Source organism: Jaculus jaculus, chromosome 14 (genome assembly GCF_020740685.1).
Source record: "Jaculus jaculus isolate mJacJac1 chromosome 14, mJacJac1.mat.Y.cur, whole genome shotgun sequence".
In the NCBI taxonomy this organism is placed as follows: Eukaryota; Metazoa; Chordata; class Mammalia; order Rodentia; family Dipodidae; genus Jaculus; species Jaculus jaculus.
In genome coordinates, this window is record NC_059115.1 from 25,139,072 (window position 1) to 25,162,076 (window position 23,005).

The window sequence follows — 23,005 nt, forward strand, 5'->3', positions numbered from 1 at the left end:
AGATAATAGGCAGGAAATTGACTAGCTGTACAGGAAAAGTAGAGTGTTAGAGCATGTGAAATGATCAATATTTTATTGTTTCATTTTTCAAGTTTTTGTGTGATTTTGGAGTCCTTTCAAACATAATAACATGTGAGAATAATTCGCGGCCTACTGCCTGAGAGCCACAGGGTCCCCTCTTCTCTTTCTGGCATTTAGTCAGTAAGGCTTTCCCATTTCTTACCTGCTACTCCAACTGGCCCTGCTGTGTATTCCACATCCCTGCCTCCCTGGTGCTGGTGGCACCTTCGTTACCATCAGTGGTTTGATTTTCTACTTTTTCTGGCAGACATGAGCATGATCAGGTGAGGATAGCATGTTTTCCTCCTTGGTGACCTCTCTAGAGTCAGCTAGGGCTGACCCAGGCATGGTTGGTTCCTACTCAATATTTATTGAGGGAATGCTTAAGATTCCAAATGAATGAGAACACTAAAACATTAAGATTTCTGTTTTATACTTTATTTGGTTCTCTTTGTGCTAGACATTTTTGGTACCCACATACCACTTTTTCTCCATATTGACAAGTGCTGTTCAAATTATCCAGTCAAATCGAAGCTGGATGGCAGGAGCTGTCAAGCACCTAAAGAGAGGTCTAGGTGCAAAGGTGTTTGCAGCAGGGAGAGAAAATCAGAACCCGGGTTTTGGCTAAGGCTGCCTTCATCCAGAATGGCCAGGCAAAGCTGGACAGGGCAGGGGCTGCCTAGTGCAGAGACATCCTTCTTTGTCCCCACTACTTTCTCACATCCTAAACTCAAACACAGTGCTCTTAAATCAAGTGGCTATCACTTACTTAATAGGTTTGTCATCTGTACTTTGTTTTGGAGGCCCAACTAGGGAATCAACCAAACCACAAGTCATGCATGGCAGTGGCAGGCCACAAGTTGCTCCAGCTCAGCTGTCTATTTCCAAATCCTTCTAAAACTGAGTAACAGTTAAAACTGGTGAGCACCCAGACTTCACCTGAACACTGTGATTGTGCTCATCTCTCAAGGAGGTTTATGATCTCCTTCCCTGAGTCTCTTTTTGACTTAGCACCCATGGGGCACATGGGCTGACACTGTTATCCTTGTACCTGTGGCAGACATCATCAATCAATCACAGTGTTCTTTCTTATCAGGCCTAGGTTTAGTCACACAGTCATTCTCAGTACTGTGTTTTAACTGAACAGAGCTCAACTTGTAGTCTCTGCCCCAGGGCCCAGAATGTTCATTTGCTTATCTGCTTCCTGGAGTTGCCTGAGCCCTCCGTAAACAGTCTGAACAGCCTCAGACCTGGAAGCCTTGATTTCTGGGGACATGGCCTGGGGAAGGTAGAACCTGCAGCACGGTGGGTTACTATGAGGTGCTCCTAAGCCTGAGGCCCTCAGGTTAGAACCAGAGGTTGGTAGAGGGCACTTGTTAGGAGGTACAGCAGTCTTCCCACAGAACTGGGGAGGGCTCAGACCAAAGCCCAGGTCACTGAGGCTCAGGACTAGAGCAGGTCAGGGCTACTTACATGTGGCATACTGCAAATGGAACCCTGTCTGTCTTTCCCAGCCCATGAGTCCTCCATCAGACCAGTTTTCCTTTGAAGCAGTGTGCTGATCATGTTTCCAAAACTCATCTCAGAACTGTGGGTTCCATCACAAAGAAGGCAGGCTCTTGTTCTGTCTAGAGGAATCGTGAGTCTACCCAATCACTGGGCAATCTTTGGCGTTTCAGAGAAGTGCAGGAGGTACAACTTGGATTAGGTGGTGGTGAGGCCAGATTCACAGAGGCTTATTCTGAAATGCTTCACCCTTATAAAAGACTCATCTGGCTTCAATCAGTTGTCACCTTCTGAGCGTGGAGGCTAGGTAGTTAGACGATGCTGTTTGGGCTGTGGCCGTCCAGTGTGCAGGAGGGATCTGGATCAGACCGCCCATTCGCCTTCTCCTGCACTGAAGTTGAGTCAGCCTTCTCCTCTGGGAGGTGAGCCTTGTTTCTCTTGGCAAATGCCTGGCTGATTTCCATGTGGGTTCTGTTCTTGGTCTCAGGCAGGATAAAATAGAAGTACATGGTGCCTGCAATACATATTGTGGCAAACACAAGGAAGCAATAGGAGTCCAGGCTTTTCTGTGGACAAGAAGAGACAAAACACCAACTGACAATCAGTAAACTGGCTGTAAGCTACTTGCAAGAGTCTGCCGTGTGGTTTGGTCTAGGGTTATGATTCCTGCTTTGTGTGTGAGAAGAGTCTGTTGTAGGTGTTTGGGATATAGCTCAGAGGGCAAAGTACTTGATACGCAGGCAGGAGACCTGCGTTCAGATCCCCGGCACCCATGCCAAATGCATACCTACAATAATCAGTGCTTGGGAAACAAAGTTAGGGGGATTCCCAGGACAAGGTGGCTCTAGCTAAACTAGATGAATCAGTGAGCCATGGCTTCCATGAAAGTCCCTTGCTCAATAAATACAGTGAAGAGCAAGTGAGGAAGATACTTGACTTTAACCTTTGGCATCCACACGTATGCAGAAATGTATACACCCCACATGCACCTGCCCACACATGAACATGCTTGCATACATGAACACCCCACATACACATACAGGGAAAAGACACACATGTACTCCCCACATACACATACAGGGAAAAGATGTTTAAAAAAAAAAAAAAAAAAGAAGAGTCCTCTCCTGCCCCGTCCCTGCAGGAAAGCCTGCAGGTGATGCTGGCTGCAGGAGGCAGTGACACCATAGTTCACTTGAGGTATTCTGAGGTGAAGGATGAAGAAAGCCACCACCCACCCTGCTCAGGTTGACAAAACACTCTTTATTTTCCCCTCAAATTAGGTATTTAAAAGTTGATCATAATGAATATAAACTAGAATACATACTGAATAACATCTGAGGCTGATACCCAGCAGCATCCCACATGAGCGGCACTCGTGAGATGACCATGACAGCAGAAGGAAAGGAAGTGTCTCAGCTCAGAGGAAAAAACTGGAGAAACAGTATTCTTGCTCTGAGTCAAGAATTCACAGAGTGTATTTTTTTCCAATATGTAAAAGCTCTAACTTACGAATTGACACTTGGATATAGATGTTCACAAATAAAGAAAGACTAAAAAATAAGAGAGATGCTGGATGCAATAACTGTTTCATGTGTCCTGATTAAAGTCTTGGGGAGACCATGATTTTCACGGGGACTCAGCTTCTCCTTGGCTCCCGTGCCTTGTGTGGTGCCTGGCTAGCAGTTAACGTTGGGTCAACAAGAGGCTTTCTGTAGGCTAGAGCTATAGCCCAGTTGGGCCCTGGGTTTGATTCCCAGCATTCAGAAATGGAGGTAGGAGTATCAGAAGTTCAGTCGTCCTTTGCCAGGTAGGGAGTTTGAGGCCAGGCTGGGGTGCATGAGACTGTCTAAAAATCAAAATAAGGGCTTCCTGTTATAACTTCCGGACCTGTGCCCCGCCCCCCCACCACATGCACCAATGGAACCAGGTCTTCCTGGCAGCTCATGAGGAGCAATGTCAGAATTCAGTCAATTCCATGCAATCCTCTGATTTCAAACCATTTTCTGGAGCATCACAAAGTTTAAGAACTTGATATCTACATTTCAGCCAATATCCACCAGAATCTCAGACTGCTGGCATGCCAGTTTCTGTGAATAAAAGTGGGGCATGTAGGGTTAAATGGAAATTAAGGAGTAAAGGAAACATTCATTCAAAGAGTTGCATGCAGTGAATCCTGTTTTGCTCTGGGGCCTTCCTGTATGTCCACAGAGTCCTGGAGTCAGGGGTGGAGGAAAGACAGCCTCTGCTGCCCATGAAGCTGGGTTCAGGTGCTGGCTCTGTTACTCATGCACTGTGCCAACATGTGAGGTACACATTTAAGACACACTGTCAACCCACCGAGCACCAGTTTCCTTGGTCGTGGAGCATGTTGTTTTGCAATGATGTAGATGTGTCTGACTTCACAGCACCATCCAACTAGGCTAAATGAACATCTGAGCTGCCTGAGAGACTGCTGGAGCCTTGCAGACTGCCTCTTGTTCCCTCACCTCTCTGAAGGCTGAGAGCCAGCAATAAGCCTTCAGTTGAAAATACTCCTAACCCTCTCTCCCACTCACATCTGGTCCAGCAGGAAGTCAAATTGTCTCTGCCTTGAAATGTACCTCACGCCTGAGCACTCGTGAGCATCCCTTTGGCTACCATACAAGCCGGCTTGGATAATTGCAGTGGCTTATCACCTGATTACCCTTCATCTCCGTGGGCCCTAAGATTACCCTCAGGAGGGGCAAAGGACACACCTTGTAACAATTCTGTTCAAAATCCACCATGGTGTCCCAAGTACTTCTGAGGTCACACTTCTGCTAATTGGGACTGAGAATGGACTGAGAAGTAACTTGCAGGAGAATCAGGATTTTTCAGGAAGGAAGCTTTGCTCCATGGGGCTGCTCATGAAGATAAAACTCTCACTACCCTGATGATGGAAATGGCCTTGCTGAAATTGTGACATCTTCCGCAGGCCAGTTCCTTGGGCTCCAGGCCCTGTTCGGTGCACTCCACTTGGGAGAAAAGGCTGTTGAGAGTCAACAGTAGAATGCATTTGCAGAAACAAGAGGAAGACCAGGGTGTGCCTGTTGCTTGATGGCAAGGTGCGTGTCACTAGCTGTGTTATCTGCAGCCAGGGATGAGTGTCCATCCACATGCTGCCTCCCACCTCATTCCTCCCTGCAAAGTGCTTCCCTGCTCCTGACCATCTCTCCCTGCCTTATTGTGGGGCTGCTCTTGATACGTCCACCTCAGCCACCCTGCTCACAATGTCCCTCTCCAGGGAAGCTTTGAGTGCCTAGAGTTCTTCCTGACACACGCATTTGCTGTCTGTGTGTTCTCACTGCTTTCCCCTTTCTCAGTTTCCCAGTTGTCTGTGGGTTCCCGGCCCTGGTAACATGCCGGGATTGTTTGCACTGCTTTTTTTTTTTTTTTTTAAATTTAAATCCCGTAATTCTTCCCCTCCCCATTGACTCAGTGCTTCAGTGATGGGAGTGGAGGACCCAGGCCCTCATTGTGATTCAAGCTTCCCAGGTGAATTCAAGGCACCTTCAGGACAGAAAGCTCTGGTCTACAAGATCAAGAGAAAGCCATTAGCAGAGCAGTTGAGGCCCAAGACACTGTGTCCAACACTCCCTGACGATATACAAATGCTTTGCATGAAGCTGGACATTCACTGACAATTTGCAGAATGCCTGGGTTAGGATGTGGGTAGACGGTCCATGCTCCTTGACTAGGCATGCCCATTCTCTCTTGTAACTTGGTTGGGTAATGGTCAGCCAGGCACTTAGAAGTCGCCAACATGACTTCTCCTTGGAATTCCAGGCCCACATGTGCTCATCTGGTAGGAGGGGCCTCCAATCACATGTTCAGGCCCTGATCAGAAAACTTGCCCTCACATTTGTGGACAGCTATATAGTGACCCTCAGGGATCCAGGTCCTAATATTCAATGAATGTTGCCTTTTCTGGCAAAGGGCTGTAGATGTGAACAAGTTATTGCTATGGAAAGATGGGCCTGGACTACCTGGGTGGGCTCTATAGGCAAATTATTTGTCCTCATAACAGGGAAGCCAAGAGGTGGGCGTAGAAGAGGAAGGCAATGTGACTACTGCTGCAGTGCAGAACTCTTCTGGCTTAGCCTAGCAAGGGAGGGACCACAGTTCCAGATGCTTGAAAGACAAGAGCACACTGCCTTCTGGTAACAGAGCTGAGACTCAAGCCCAGGCCCTCTGGCTGGAAGTTCCAAGCACTAACCTTGTTTGCTAAGTGCCCCCCACCTCCAACACTGCCCAAACTCAGGAGCAACATGGGGATGTGAAGACACTGGCTTGGCATTCTCTGCCAACTTTCTGGAGGCCACTGATCCCCTGAAAGATCACCCTGGCTATGACCCAAGGCATACTGGGTCCAAGCAGAGTTTTCCTGTAGTCATGTGGCATGCTCAAATGTCAGGGGTGGCTTCAGTCATCTTTCTACCCAGGGTATTGAGCTCCAGGAATTGTATAAGAATAAAAATCAGAGTATTGGACAACATCATTGGCAAGGTGCCTCAACCCTTCCAACCTACTATCTACATGCCCCTGACAGAGATTTTGAGCTCTCTGGGGCACTATGTACTGCAGTGGTGAGGAATGCACACTGTGGAGTTGGGTAGATATGTGGCTGTGCATGCGTTCTGAGGTCCGAGGACACTTAGAGTATCATCCTCAAGGTATGCTGTATAGTTTGTTTTTTTTGAGGTAGGGTTTCACTTTAGCCCTGCGTGACCTGGTACTTACTCTGTAGCTCTAGGCTGGCCTCAAACTCACACCAATTCTTCCACCTCTGACTCTTGAGTGCTGACTGTCCCACTTGTCCATCTTTTTTGAGACAGAATATCTCACTGGCCTAGAGCTCACCAAGTAGGCTGGACTAGCTGGCCTGTGAGCCCCAGGGATCCACTTGTTCCTGCCTCTCAGAATTGCGGTTACAAGCATGTCCTACCATGCCTGGATTTTTTTTGCATGGGGGCTCGAGAGATGGCTTAGCCACTAAGGCATTTGCCTGTGAAGCCGAAGGACCTAGGTTCAATTCTGCAGTACCCACATAAGCCAGATGCATAGGGTGGTGCATGTGTTTGGAATTCGTTTGCAGTGGCTGGAGACCCTGGCACACCCATTCTCTATCTCCCCCCACCATAAATAAATAAATAAATAAATAAATAAATAAATAAATAAATAATAAATAGCCTCATGCTCATGAGCACTTTATGACTACTACCTCCCCAGCCCTGAATAGGTTTTGACCCCATCTCTAGCACCTGTGTTAGCTGGGAAACTCTGAGGAAGTGGCTTAACCTTTCTGTATATCAGTCTCTCCATCTGCAAAAGATGCCCAATAATGGCATGTACCTCCTCAACCTTTTGCAGGATTAAATGATTTATATTATGTGAAGTGCCCTAAAAGAACGGGTGCACAGTGACTGCTCATTCCACATAACTCTGCCTATAGATCACGGAGGCTCTCTGCATTTTAACTTCCAGTGCATGCTGTAACATGTTCCCATGAGCTGTATGACTGAGAACAACAGAAACCTCTCTCAGCTCAGGAGGACTGATGTGGGACTGTGCCTTCCTGAAGCAAACCCAGCCCATCCTGGCCGGTTCACGGGCGTAAGAACTTCTACGTCATGACTTGACCTGGCCCAGAATCAACACTCAATTTGTGGTCATGTTTTCCTCTGTGGCCCCTTTTAGACAAGTAATACAGCTAAATGGATTAAGCTAGGAGCATTTAGTGGAACTGAACATGAAATTGAGCTTTAGATACACAGAGCTCAAGATAGCAACTGGAACATAGTACAGTACTGAGTTTCTTCTCTAGGGAAGCTGCATACAGAAATGATGTGCTGAGCCTGAGCATTATAAAGTAAAGGTATTTGCTATCAGCAAGGGGCTCTGCGGGAGATACTGATTGGTGACTTTGTGTGTGTGAAAATATATTATTTCTTCTTACCTCACCCTGTTTTAGCAAGATTGGCCTCTATGTCATTCGTTATATGTCCCTGTCTTTGCACAACTGTTTTGCTAGCTGTCTAGCCTAGACTTTGTAATTCCTAGACTGAGCTGTTCCTTACTTCACTCACATCTCTGCTCCAATGTCACTTCCTTTAGGGACCCACTTCATATTAAGTAGCATCTGCCTCAGGAACAGCTGAGTTTCTAACTATCCTTGTTGCTCACAACAATGCCTGGCCCACAGCAGGGGTATAATAAATCCACACTGAATTAATGAGTGGGCCAGTGAACTTAACATTCAGTTTCCAAATGTGTGGCATTTTCCTACCAATAATTATCACCTTGGGGACAATGATACTGCTGGCTGTGTTCATGATGATGGCAATGAGGATGTTGAATGTGACAGGCTTGCAGTGTGTAAGAATTCTATGAAATTTGTCAAACACATGTGAGCACATTGCAAAAGTGACCTGTAAGTTGTAGGTTTGAGGCTCAGCCCAGGTTTCCCTACACACACTCAACAATGAGAAGCCCATTCCTCAAGGCATGTAGGGCCAACTCCAGGAAGCAATGGCAGGGAGAAGGGGAATTTTAGTCACAGCATTTCCCACTCCACCTACTTCAGAGAATTGTGTTTACCAGTGCTTGTGGCTGTGCTCTTCACAACTGCCAAGAAGTGGAAAGAGCTGAGATGCCCCTCAACAGACTGGACAATGAAGATGTGGCACATATTGACAATAAAATTCTATTCAGTTGGAAATAAAAATTAAATTATGAAATTTGCTTGGAATGGGTAGAACTGGAAATATTATTAACATACTAGGTAACCGAGGTACAGAAAGACACACACGTCATGTGTGTCTCTCTATGTGTATCCTGGCTTATAATTTTTGTATATGTGTGTGTATAGACTCCAATAAATAAGATAGGGGTCCCAGAGAAGGGGGAAGAGAGAAGTGATATGGAAGTCATACAGAGAATGTGGGGATAGAAAGGTAAAAGCAGAAATGGGGACAGAGAGATGGGGAGAGGAGGGAAAGTATTAACCAAAACTAAGCACATGTATTAATAATGGATTTAAAAAGCCTAGATTCTTCATTTCTTGGGACAATGGCATGAGGGCAGAGAGAAAAGGAGAAGGAAGGAGAGATAGGAGGAGAGAGATTGCCCTGCCCTATGAATCACAAAGTCTCCAGCAATGAGGTGGCCAGAGGGTCCCTGCCAGTCATACCTGAAGGAAGGGGAAGAGGAGCCCCACAGTGAAGTTGGAGAGCCAGTTGACAGTGCCCGCGATAAGGAAGGCTGCTGGCCGATGTGCCTGCTGGAAAAACTCTCCTGTCAGGATGAATGGAATCCCACCTGCAAGTGGGGAGTTAGAGTAAGAATTAGCCCCCTGAGCAAGTCATGCCACCCACACTGCTTTGGGGAGCCCTCAGTCCCTGGGCCCCAGAGTGAACAAACATTTACCTGACCCAGCCCACCCCAAGGAGATGTGAGGTCAGGCTGCCTTCCAGTATGAACTCAGTGCAGCATGGATATATGAGAAGCCTAAGGCAATAGGTATCAACAACCTACAGATGTAGCTCCACTTACAATGGGGCCATGGACTGATAAATCCATCATAGGTTAAAAGGTATTCAGTACCTATAATCTGCTCAGCTCATTGCTCAGCCCCGCCAAAAAGCAGTTTCAGAGTATCATAGTTCCTGAGAAATTATCAAATACCAATTTTAGGGACTAGAGGCAGGTCAGTCAGTAACATGCTTGTCTCCCAGGTGTGAGGACCTGAGTTCAATCCCCCAGAACTCATGTAAAAAGCTAGGTGTGGTTGTGCACACTTGTATTCCAAGCACTGGAGAGCAGGAGAAAGCATATCCCTGAGCTTGCTGGCTGGCCAGTATAGCCTAATTGGTGAGCTCCAGGCTACAAAGTGACTCTGTCTTGAAGTAAGACAGTGGGCAGTGTTTTTGAACATAACTCCTAAGGTTATCCCTTGGCCTCCACATGCATATGCACACACATGCACACTCGTACACAAACATGAACACACAAATAAAGAATATAAAAAAGTGAGGAGATTGCTTAGTGGTTAAGGAGCCCAAGGACTCATGTTAACTTCTCAGATCTCACATAAACCAGAAACACAAGGTGACACATGTGAAAAGTCACACAAACACACAAGATGGTGCATGTGTCTAAAGTTTGATTATAGTGGCTGGAAGATCTGGCCTGCCAATTTTTTCTCTCTCTCTCCCTCTCTCATTAAAAAGGCTAGTCTGTTGGACTTGCCTCAAAAAAAAATTCCAATTCCAATTTCTGTTGAATCCATGCCATTTCCATGCATGAGTTAATCCATGGTAGATTGGAGGCCACCATCTTAATGTCTCTTCTTCTCTTCACCTGCTTGTTTCCCTCCCAAGCCCTGTATGAAGAGCAAGTACTGCCCTTCAATATCTTCTCCAACCTGAGGGGCAGTAGACGCTGAGGCGGGTAGCAGATTCAGCTGGGTTGCCAGCAGTCTTTTCTGGGGGCCTGGCTTCTGTTTTCTCTGCTTTGTGACTCTGTAAGGTGACTTGAACCCAAACCCATTCCACATGGATAGGGGTATATTCTCCTCCAAGGTTGTTTAGATAGTTTCCTCAAATTAGGATGCTGTTATGGTTTTGATATGAAATCACCCCAAAGGCTCATGGGTTGAAGGCTTGGAACCCAGTTGGTGGATGCAATCATGAGAGATGACTGGATCACTAGGGCTCTGATCTAATAAATGGGATCCTTGATTGATTCTTACTGTGAACGAATGTGGGCGGTCATGGGAGTTGAAGTAGGGCATGGGGGACATAACCCGAACAGATACACCTTGCTGTTGCACTCTTTCCTCGGCTCCCTGGCTGCCTGGGAGTGAGCAGCTCTGCCCCCTCAGTCTTCCACTGCGGTACTTTGCTTCGCCATAGGCCCGGAAACAACGAGTGAACCGTGGAAGTCTGAAGTGTGATTATCTGGCTAGAGGTCACATGGCCTGGTGTTCCTTCCTCTCACTGGTTGTGACAACTGAGACCTAGGAGGTCTCGTGCTTTCCTCCTTCCCTGTGGGATTTGGTGAAGGTGCAGCAAGGGTCCACAAGTCTACACGTCCCATCTCTCAGAAGCCTTCAGCCTCCGTGTGTGACACAAAGATCAGTGTGGAGGGGGTCGAGACACCAAAGCCACAGGCGGTAAATGCGTTTTTGCATGTGGATGTGTGTGTGGCATTTATGGAAGTTGTATGAGTCTTCTTATGTGTGCAAATGCCCAGGTGTGCCTGGGCAGAGGGCAGAGGGCAGTGCTGGGTGTCTTCCTCAGCCGCTCTCCATCTTATTTTTTGAGACTGTCTCACCAATTCTAGAGCTCAATGATTCAGTATGTCCCAGGGATCTTGTCTCTGTTTCCCAGCACTAGGGTTAAAGTCCATGCTTGGCTTCTATGTGTTTCCCTCCCAAGCTCATTTCCTCATGTTTGTATGGCAAGCACACTACCCAAGAAAATATGCCCCAGCTCAAGTATGTGAATGGATAGGGAATTATTGTGAATGTTATGTTTTCTAACCATAGAAGTAAAATAAATTATGTCAACACAATCTTTCTGTCAAATCCCACTTATAACCTGGATTCTGAGGAACCACAAGGTGCTGCAGAGAAGACACAATCCATTGTTCTGTGGGTGAGCCAAACCCACACATCAGTGCTATCTCTCTCCCAAGAAACCTTCAGCTACAACAGGGAAATGAAGCAGAGAAAAAAGGCAGATAAAATGAAGAGCTCCACAAAAACCTACCAACACCCTTACAGCCATTATCTTCTATGCAGTCCTGTGTGTTCATGATAAATACTTAAAGCTGTAAGGCCAATTCCCAAAACCGGTTTTCTCTCTTTGATTTGGCTTTCAGCAACTTGACCAGTCAGGGCCTTGACCTTTGATGAATCTAATAGTTGGTAATTTCCTGTTGCTGTTTTCCACCTGATGTTGGCCAGGGGGTGATGTCTACCCTCTGCTCATGCCATCAATTCCCTCTGTCATCATGGAGCTTTCTCTTGAGTCTATAAACCAAAATAAGCCCTTTGTCCCACCAGCTGCTCTTGGTTGAGTGTTTTCTGCCAGCAACGTGAACCTGACTGCAACAACAACCCCTTCCTTTTCTTCACTAGACTCCAGAATTTTGGCCAGCCCTTCCTCTTCTTTATGCTCCCGGGGCGAAAGGCCTGAATGCATTATTAATGAAGCTGCATCGCTACTGGGACTGGCTCGAGAAATGACACCCAGTGTGAGGCCTGACTACATGCTCCTCACATGGACACAGGCGGAGAAGGCGATGTGGCTAAGTCAGTTTGTGGAGTTTTTGGGGTCTCAGGATAGGTTTTGATAAAAACAGAAATAAATCCATATTTTTCCCAATGCTGTACATTTTCCACGGGGTGAACACAGCTTGAGGGGAGTGACAAGAAACCTAAAATACCACAGCAGCTCATGAAGCTTCATAGCTCAAGTACTTGAAAGGGCTTTTGTCTCAGCATGTCTTCATGGGGAAAATATTTTAATTAAAGTAAAAATAACTTCCCAATCTATCAATTTATCTGTTGTCTTAAGTAATGTGGTTAAAATTTAGTTTACATTAAATTTAAATAAAATTAATTGATCTTTGAGACAAGAAGCCCAGATTGGCTCAGCACTCTCTATGTATCCCAAGCTGGCCTAAAACTCATGATCCTTTTATGTCTGTCTCCTGAGTGCTGGTGCTGCAGGAATGTGCTATCTATTATTTGTCTATCTATTACCTATCTATCAGCTGTCTGTCCATCCATCGATCCATTGATCCATCCATTCATTGATCCATTGATCCATCGATCCATCGATCGATCAATCCATCCATCCATCCACCCACCCGCTGAGGTTCCTTCTCATTGCTGGGACTATACACACAACCAAAAGAAGCTGATGGGAGGAAAGGGTTTATTTCAGCTTATAGTTTTGGAGGAAGTTTAATCATAGCAGGAAAAGCACACAGAGCAGAGTCTCAGCATCACATGTGTTTTTTTTTTTTTTTTTTTTGGTTTTTCGAGGTAGGGTCTCACTCTGGTCCAGGCTGACCTGGAATTAACTCTGTAGTCTCAGGGTGGCCTTGAACTCATGGCGATCCTCCTACCTCTGCCTCCCGAGTGCTGGGATTAAAGGCGTGCGCCACCACACCCGGCTCAGCATCACATGTGGTCACAGCAGTGAGAAAGTAGCAGCAAGAGTGATTTGGCTAGCACTGGTAAGATGGACTGATGCACCCCAATGTCCACCCCCAGTGACATGCCTCATCAGCAAGGCTCCACCCCCCAAATTGCCACCAGCTGGACACCAATTATTCAAAACACACAAAGTTATGGGAGATATTTCATATTCAAACCACCACATCACCCATCTCCTATATTCTATTGATCAATCTATCTATCATCTGTCTCTGTCATCTTTCTATCTACCATCTACCTATCATCTACCTATAAATCATATATCTAAATGTGGACAAGTATTCGAAAAAGAGTGTAAGTCTTCTCTCTTTCCTCTCTCCTCACATTCACAAAGGGCTACCAAAAGTACTTGCCTAGTGTTTGAGATCAGACCATTTGAATGAACATCTTATCTCTCACACTGTCCTGATTATACAAGTTCTGTAACCTCCCACCCTAGATAAGATGAGGCTATCACATACCCACTTAGCAGGACAGGCTACGAGTAAGATGTAGTTATTCCCTTAAAGAGCTCCGAGAGACTCCATCACACAGAATGCCTTCACTGAACATTAGCTAACATTATTCTAAGACTTTCATCATGGGGGATATGACTCAGTGGATAAAGTGCTTGTTGCTCAAGCCTGAGTACCCGAGTTCTGTTCCCCAGACCCTATGTAAAATATGGAAGCTGGGGCAGGCCCCTGTATTTCCAGCACACTGACAGTGAGATGCGAGGTAAACACAAGAGGTTTTCCTAGCTTGCTTACCAGCTAGTCAGCAGCAAGAATGAAAGACCTTGCTTCTTTTTTTTCTGAAGTAGAATCTCACTCTAGCCCAGGCTGACCTGGAACTCACACTCTAGTTCCAGACTGGCCTCAAACTCATGAAGATCCTGCTACCTCAAGCCTCCTAAGTGTTGGGACTAAAGGTATGTATCACCACACCTAGCTTAAAATTTTTTTTGTTTGTTTTGTTGAGGTAGGGTCTGACTCACTCTAGCTCAGGCTGGCCTGGAACTCACACTGTAGTTCTAAGCTGCCTTCAAACTCATGGTGATCCTCTTACTTCTGCCTCCTTCTGGGACTAAAGTAAAGGTGTGTGCCGTCACACCCAGCGGGAGACCCTGCTTCCAAAAGATGGAAGGTGAAGACTAACACCTGAAATCTGTCTTCTGACCTCTACCTGTGTACCATGGGACACATGAGCCTTCACTCACGCACATGAATATGCATCCACACACAGAGAGACACAAACATTAATCACAACTGTCTGGCTGGCGAGTTGAGTCACTTATAGCATGGTCATGTTTAAAATGTTTCGGTGTGTATGTGGAATGCTTTAATTGTGCCCTCAAAGGATCCCTTGGGCAGACCTTTCTGGAAGAAAGGTCTGTAAAGAAGAAACCAAAAGATGAGGCTGCAGTGATGGAGGGAGCCTGAAAACAACAAGCATCCTCACAGAGAAGTGCATGGCAGTGAGACTGAGAAGGAAGTCACACTGCCACAGCCAAAGAGTAGAGAGTGTACCATGGCCGATGGAGGGCACAGCAGGCCAGGAGGACTGTGGTTCTGACCACACCTGAATCTTCTACTCAAACCATCTAGTTGGTGGTAATTTGTTATGGCAGACATTGGAGGTGAATGCAAATACCTTAGGGGTTTTGGGAGACAATAAGAGAAGCAAAATTGAATTAAGACAAGACTTGAAAGTATTTTAAAACTAAGAAGCATGAAGAGCTATTGAAACAGAACCTATGGACTACAGATTTTGAGTGGCATTCAAAAGCCTAAGTTTTAAGTCTTTCTCCTCAATAACCTGTGGGAGGTGGTAGAAAGGTGGAGGTGCTGCTGCTTGGTATTGTAGGGAATCATCAGAAACATGGAGGAGGAGCTATGTGGGAGGTCCTTAGGCGGGAGGTCCTTCCTCTTCAGCTTCTTGCCCCTGGATGGTGGTTGAGCAGTTTTGTTTTGCCACATATTCCCACCACAATGCACAGCCTCATGCTGGGGCCAAAGCAACCGAGCCAGCTGACCATAGAGGTCTCCTCCAACAACATGAGTCAATATAAGCTTTTTCTCTTCATACGTGACTGGAACATGATCCACACAGATGGCAAAATGACTGTCCTGCGCTAGATGTTTTTTCTCACTCAGCTGCCTACCATCTATGCCTCTCTGTTTCCTGTCTTGCCCTGGAGCCCTGGAGACTGAGAGCATGGCCCCTGTACTCCTGATGGTTTCTGGGCTGGTCCAAAAGGGAGAAGCTCATGGTTATGATTTGGGGCTTCTTGTCCCTGGATGCCTCAACCTTCAGGGCCCTTCTGGCCATGCAGATCACCCACAATGACAGACCCTCATGGCAACCCCTTTACCAAACACAGCTCCAGGCTCTAATCTCCCTGGGTGTTTTCTTTTCATGTCTGGTTAGGCTTAGGGATAGCCTGCTTCCTGCTGGTCCCGAGCCTCTCCCTCTCTCTTGTTCCTTAGCCCTGCTCTCAGCTACAAGATAACGATGCTACCATGCTGTGAATGTGAAATGTCTTTCTTAGGCTCATGTGTTTGAACACTTGGTCTCCCACTGACGAAAGTGGTGGAATCTTTGGGAGGTGGAGACTCCCTGGAGGAAGTAGGGTACTAGGGACAGATCTTGGGGTTATTTATTTCAATCCCCCACTTGCTGTTTGCCCTCTGCTTCTGACTCTGACTACTTGCACCTGGCTTCCTGTTCCGGCCACCATGCCTTCCCCACCATGATGGAATGCGTGTCCTAACAACTGTAAGCTGAAATTGCTTCTGGTCAGATATTTGTTCACAGTGACAAGAATATATGTAGAGGCCACCAACACAACTGCCTTTAAAGTCCAGCTAACAGGCACAATGCTTGACTAGCATGCACAAAGCCCTGGGTTTGATCCCTAGTACCACATATAATTGCACGATGGCATATGCCTATAATCCTGGCACTTGGGAGGTGGAGGCAGGAGGATCATGAGTTTGAGGCCAGGGCTACAGGACACCCTGTCTTAAAAAAATAAATCCAAGCCAGGTGTGGTGGTGCACACCTTTAATCCCAGCACTCAGGAGGCAGAGGTAGGAGGATCGCCGTGAGTTTAAGGCCACCCTGGGCTAGAGTGAGAACCTACCTCAATAAATAAATGAATGAATGAATGAATGAATGAATGAATAAATAAATAAATAAATTTTTTAAAATCCAGATGCCTGCTCTGTCTGGGGACTATCTCCACTGGGTCCAGAGCAACCTTGACTTTCCCTTGTGCTCTAGAGCTCACCGTCTGGTTTAGAAGGCTCATGCCACAGAACCCTTGTACAAGCCTCAATGCAGCCATGGGCAAGAGGGCTGTGCTTACATTTCTAGAAGAGGACTTCTAAGAACTCACACTAACAATACTAATGTTAAACCTCACTTCTGAATGAGTTCATCAGTGCATCCTGGACAATGACAGCTGATTTTGTGTTGTGTGGGATTTTTTTTTTTTTTTTAGTTTTATAGCAGACATTTTAAGCAGACATTTTAATGGTTCACTTTTTACATTTCATTAGCTGTTTAAAATGAATGAAAGTAAAATAGTTATTAACAAGAAGTAATTCAGCTCTAACTCTGAAATGTATTGATATCATAAATTTGGAAAACATTTTTACTTTTATAAATGAAACTTCTTTTTGTTATTTTTAAAAACATTTTCTTTTTTATTGTTAATTATTATTATTAACAACATGTTTTGTATGGATATATCATGTGTTGGTACCCTCTTTTCCTTCATCCCTGTCCCAGTTCCACTGGGGACCCCCCTCTGTAGGGTTGCAGGTATTCCCTATGGAGTTGTGGGCTATGTGTTGTGTAAACAACAGTCAGTTATTTTGGAGGGAAGGGAATGCCTCTGGAGTGATCTTCTGGAATGTCTCAACCTTTCCATCCCCTCTTCTGCAAAATTCCCTGAGCTGTGGTGAGTTTTAAGTCTACTTCAATGATGAGCTCTCAGGAGCCTCTGGATCTCTGCTTTGGTAGGTGTTGAGTGTCCTCAGGGTCTGTGTCCTTCACCCTGGCACTGATTATCAGGCTCAGCACTCTTGCTCATCTTCCCATTCCTCTGTGGCTTCAGCTGTGGCTTGGCTGAAGTGTGAGGGGTAGTTTACCTCCCTGGGTCTCACTACCTTGATGCATGCACTCTCTGGAGTGGGGGATCTGTGAGTTGGGGACCCAGGGACCCTTCAATTAGGAAGGTGGGGCAAGGGACCTGCTTCCGTGGCAAGCTGTGGGTTTGTTTCTTTGTCATGATTATATGTGTAGTCAACGTCAGGACGTGTCTCTTAACTTTTCAGCTCTAGTTACATGAATGCACATGTACCTATGCCTGCTAACCAACATTCCTGTGTAGTCAGGAAAGCTAGAAATGAATTTTCCTGTTATTCTTCTTTGAACACAATTTTCTAACTCTTGTGGAGACATGAGAGAGCCCCCTGATTTGCTCTTCATTCTAAGTTCCAGGCTGCATAGTACAGGTGGGAGAAGGCCACCCTTTCCTCCTTCCAGCCCTCAACCTCCCCCCTTTCATGTGTTTCTTCACTTGTTCATTCAGTTAGAAATGTCCTGGGCACCTTTTACATCAACCACTGGGCAAGGACCTGATGACGATGTGATCTACCTACAGCGCCCAGCTCCCGCCTCAGCCCTGACCCCTGTCAAGCAGCCGAGGGGTATAGGCTATGAACACGACCACTCACTCGCCTTGGTGTGTGCCTGCTTCATCACCTTTGGTCAGAGCCTCCACTCTGCGTGGGTGGGCTGTGAGAGCCTGGAGCCAACCTTGCAGGTACGGCAGAATGAGAAGGAATGAGCTTGGACAGCGTTTGGAGGAATCTCAAATACTAGCAGTACACATAGGTCCTTGTGTTTTCCTATCCTGGGAACCCTTCTTTTGAGATTTCTTGCCAGATCCTTCTGTCTAGACAAGGTAGGGATGTGCTTGACACTAGAAAGATGTCCAACAATATGTGGTTTTGGCTATTTCACTGACTGCTTCTCCCATCCTCTTATGCCAGACTCGTTTGGGTCTTTTGAGCAGCACCACAACCTTTCTGGCTCCCACAGCTCCCTCTAGAGAACGTGGCCTTGATGCTCAGGGTCTCTGGGACTCAGGCATAGCCTTGGCCAGCAGCCAACTCAGGTGGAGAACTTCAGTCCCTATCCTCTTTCCAGCACTCTGTTAACCTCTGTGGCTACCTGCAGGGAAGGTTAGACAGGAATGTACAATTGGCCCAGCAGCTCTCCTTCAAGGGGAAGGGACACTGTCTTGCTCACCCTTCACCTCCAACCCCTGCCTGACCCAGGGTCTAGATAATATGATAAACACAGTATGTCTGATGTTCTCAGTTTCTGGCTCAGATCTCCTGGCAGCTTCTTCCTTCTATTATGCAGGTCTTCTGTTGGTAGCATCAGCCATGGTGAGGTCATGAATGTCATGCCACTTTGTGTCTGGAAGATAGTTTTGCAAAGCATTCCTTCCCTCTCTTTGGTTCTTAGATTTTTAAAGGTCTGTGAACTTTGGAGGGTGTGATAGAGAAAAAAGAAGCTTCTGGAGTATCCTGAGGAACAAGAGGGACTCTGATTACCTTTGGTGATGCCTTTTCCAGCATGCCTGAGCTGATGCTAAGGAGGTGTCTTGGGTGGGCTTTCAGATGGTTTTAAGGGAAAAGTTGGGCTCGCTGAGCCTAGAGGGTTGGAACTTTTGGACCTACCTTATGACCTCCAGGTTGCAGGGCAGGGCTTGCAGTTCAGGTCTATTACCAGGTGATCCAGTGTGTGTGTGTGTGTGTGTGTGTGTGTGTGTGTGTGTGTGTGTGAATAGGGGTGTCAGATGCCCCTGGCTCTGGGTGGGTGGAGTGCACTAGAAAGCATGGAGAGACAGGCAGAGGCGGAACAAAAGTGGGCACACTTGGGCTGTCTTTCAAGATTTTATCAACAAATAGAAAAGTCTTCTTTCCAAGTCAGGCTTGGACCAAGTAGGTCCTGGAATATCCCACCAGGATGGGCTCCATCTTCTGGAGTATTCATGCCCACACTTATTCTCACCTTTATGGCTACAGTGGCCATTCCTCCCAATGGAAGGCAAGCTGCTCTTACAGGGCTGAGCTCCACCCCTTCCAACTGGAACTGGTATGTGTGGATGGGGATTCCTGGCCTTTAAAGCTAAAGCTCTGGCCCTGGATCTTCATGTCATTCTCTGCTGCCACCTTGGGGTTATTCACACATAAAATATGTAGCAGGAAACAGCATTCCCTGTTTTCTTTCTTTTTTTTTTTTTTTCTGTCTAATTTCAACTCTCTTTCTAATCTCCTTAAATTAACTTCTCAGGAGAAAAGCTGCCTGGGGTTCTCTCTTGGGTTCTCTCATGGGCGGACGGTTCCTCTGTTCACTGCATTTTCTTGTGGAGAGGGCACATGGGAGTCTCAATCCTCACCCCTCAGCACCTTTGCCCCACTTTCCTGGGGGAAGCCCTCCTATGATGTGCTCTTCCCTGCTTACTCATAAAGCGGCGCAGCTCTCACAAGCCAAGTGGTACTTCCCTTGGACAGGGATTTCCCCCGGGTTGTAAAGCTGTGTGCTGTCCATTTGAGTTTATGTGATTGTCCTAAGCCTTGGTCAGACTTGTAGCTAAAGTCATGACTAGCTGAGAGGCCCAGCTTCTGGATAAAATAAAATACAGGGACATGAGGAAAGAAGGGTCAGAACTTACAGCTGGCTGATGGTGGTGACTGGGGCATGTTAAACTCTAGGAACTTACATACGGTAAGTGCACATCTGTACCTCACTCCACATGGAGGGAACTGAACGAACAAGTTGGAAGCAGCTCAGCTGATGGTTGCTGTTCTAAGTTTATCTTTAATTTAGATGTCATGCAAATGGAAGCTGGGGGAAAAGTAAGACTTGGTGGCCTGGAATGCAAATCCTTCCTGCTTGCTCTACAGGGAGACTACACGTGATCTTCCCCTGCTACAGAGAGACAAGACCTTGAGGCACATGATGTGTCCCCAAGCCGTCTGGTCGGAAGGATAAGACTGAATTTTGCATGTTGCCTTTGTTCTGGTTCCCTGTACCATGCTAATGAGAAGTGACCATGGGAGGCTCACCACTGTCTCTCAGGTGGCTGAAAACACAACCTAAACGTTCAATTCCTGCTCTTTCGCCTATGTCACAGAAGGCACAGATTGCTTACAGTTGTGGGGTGCAGGTGACTTCCCTGGAGGTCGCCCCTACATGTTGGTGGGGATCTGAGCACCTTCTGCCTTATAAGTGCAGCTCTACCAATGCCAAATATTGATTTAGGTGCCTGTGAATTTAAGAGACAAAGACCAGTCAAGCCCTGAATTCTGAGTGGAGAGGAAGCCCGAAGCAGGGAGGGATGGAAATGACATGCATTAAAGGCACCTTGAGCCGGACATCCGACAGCTATGTTCAAATGGCAAAATTGTATCTCTCCACACACACACGAGCAGGACAGATTTGTGGTGATTGAGATCAACTCTGTGTGGTTTGCAGGTAAAATGTCTCCCATAGGCTCATGTGTTTGAACACGTGGTTCCCAGCTGGTAACACTGCTCAAGAAGACTGTGGAACCTTTAGGAGATGGAGCTTTGGTGGTGGAAGTGTGTCAGTGGAGATGGGCCTTCAGTTGCCACAGCTGGCTCCAAATACAGTTCCCTTTCTGTTTCCTGGCTCTGGTTAACATGTGATACAGGCTTCCCCTTCTGGCCTAACATGTCTTCCATACCATGATGAAACTTTCCCTCAAAACTATAAGGCAAATTAAACCCCTTTCCTTCCAAAAACTGCTTCTGGCTGTGTATTTATTCACAGCAACAACAACAAAATAACTGATACAGGCCCATCATGTGAAGATAAGAAAAGAAGCTTCCTCCTTTTATCCAGAATCCTCTGTGTAGGCCATTTTTGCTCAGCAGTTTTTACCTTTGTAGGTCAATCTCAAAATGGATTTAATTTTACTCAAACCAAAAAGGAACAAACTTAACAAACAACATGGTCCATTCTCTGTTTTACATGCCAATCCTGCCTCATGGCACTTATGAACAGTGAGATCAGAGAGTGCTCTGTGTGTGTTGCCACTGGTAAGTAGCACCTGTCTGTTTTTGGAGTGGAGCACTATGGGATCACCTGAGGGAAAGGCCAGAGTCAGCAAGGCAGTGATCAGTGTGACACAGTGACACCTGTCTCCCTCTTCTAGAAGTTTCACATGTTCAACCTGGGCCACAATATACCTCAGGTTTCACAGAAGAGCTGGGAAGCTGTCTCCATGGCTTCTCCCTCACCTGTGTCTTGTGACTATGCATAAAATTGAATTCTGGATAACAGCTTGGGGGTCTTATTCCATGCTAACATATTCACACAGCATTCAACAAATATGAAAAATAGACACATCAGTCAATGGTATGGAATTGAAGACCCAGGTATGAGTTCAAGTAACTATAGCTACCTGATCTTTGACAAAGCAGCCAAAAGTGCTCACTGGAGCAAAGACAGCCTCTTCAGCAAAAGGTGCTGGAGAAACTGGATAGCCAGATGTAGAAGACTGAATTTGGACCCATGCTTCTCACCTTGAACTAAAATCAACTCCAAATGGATTAAGAACCTCAATATAAGATCTGAAACTCTAAATTGAATACAAGAGAAGGTAGGGAAAACACTCCAAGATGTAGGTACAGGGAAAGACTTCATGAACAAGACTCCAGTGGCCCAGGGCATGAAGCAAACAGTCAACAACTGAGATCTCGTGAAAATAAAAAGCTATTGTATAGATAAGCAAACCATCAACAGAGTCAATAGACAACCTACTGAATGGGAGAAAATCTTCACTGGCAATACCTCTGACAAAAATATAATATCTAGAATCTACAAAGAACTCAGAACCCTAAAAAAAAAACCCTAAACAACAAAATATCAAGCACCTTACTCAAACAATGGGGCATGAAATTGAACAGAGAGTTCTCAAAGGAAGATATGCAAATGGGTACTAAGCACCTAAAGAAATACACAACATCTCTACTTAGGGAATAGCAACTATCAAAAAATCAAATGACTGCACATCCTGGTGGGGGCGTGGGGAAAGGGGAATCCTGTCCACTGCAGGTGGTGATGTATACTTGCATAGCCACTATGGAAGCCAGTATGGAGACTCCTCAAAGGCTGAGAATAGCACTATGATTAGATCCAACTATAACTCTTTTGGGCATATACTCTAAATACTCTGCAATATACCACAGAGACATCTCTCAATCATTTTTATTGCTGCTCTATTCACAATAGCCAGGAACTGGAAGCAGCCCAAATAAATGTCCATCAACAAATGAATGGTTAATGAAGAAGATGTGGTACATAGACATAGACATGGAATGCTACTCAGCCATAAGGGAAAATGAAACAATCAGATTTGCAGGAAAATGGAAAGTCTTGAAAAAAATCATGCTGAATGAGGTCACACAGGCTCAGAAAGAAATGTCACATGACCTCTCTCATATGCAGTTCCTAATATGATGCAGCATCAGTTAATTTTAAGCCATAATAAATATCTACAAAATGGACATGGCATTAGAATGAAGATGGGGAAAGGGGGAAATAGTGAGGGAACAGAACAAAGGTTACTGGACAACAATTCAATGATCAGCAAAAAGAAAGAAAGAAAGGTATGGAAAGTCCTAGGAGATACAGGAAGGGGGCACTGAGGGGAATGTGTAAAACTAATGGCAACAAGAATGAGTCCCACAGAAACCTTCTTCCGGGATACCACTCTACAAGCTGTTACCCTCAATAAGGAGGAGGGGACCCAAACAAAAGAGTTCCATGAAAGGTGAAAAAAGCATTTCCCTAAAATCATGGGCACTGACTGGTTACCTGTATGAGCTAAAAGGTAAGTCCCTATTGTGAAGACACCACAGCCTGCAGACACAGGACATCAAATGATCATGCTGAGCCTGAGAGGGAATCCAGTTCTCTCACAGTGCTGGAAAGTGCCAGGAGAGTGGCTGAAGAACAACAGTTGCCAACTGATTGATTAAGCAGGAGATCCTGACAGTTACAAAAGCAATCAGCTGAGCAAGAAGTACATACTTGTGCAATAGTGGCACACAGCCAATGTAGGTAACCAACTGCCCACGGATTGAACATGCGGCCCACTCAGTT

At 46.0% G+C, this 23,005-nt stretch overlaps 1 protein-coding gene across 4 annotated transcripts in view; it reads right to left on the minus strand.

Annotated features, from left to right (window-relative positions):
• Positions 1 to 482: 482 nt before the first annotated feature.
• Slc2a9 (solute carrier family 2 member 9) overlaps positions 483 to 23,005 on the minus strand; it is a 193,881-nt gene continuing 171,358 nt past the window's right edge. For all 4 annotated transcript variants that reach the window (XM_045133943.1, XM_045133944.1, XM_045133941.1 and 1 more), the window contains 2 exons: positions 8,774 to 8,901; positions 483 to 2,132 (listed from right to left, as the gene is read on the minus strand). In XM_045133943.1, coding sequence (XP_044989878.1) covers positions 1,878 to 2,132; positions 8,774 to 8,901 — 383 coding nt within the window. In that variant the 3' untranslated portion in view covers positions 483 to 1,877. The remainder of the gene's footprint in view (positions 2,133 to 8,773; positions 8,902 to 23,005) is intronic.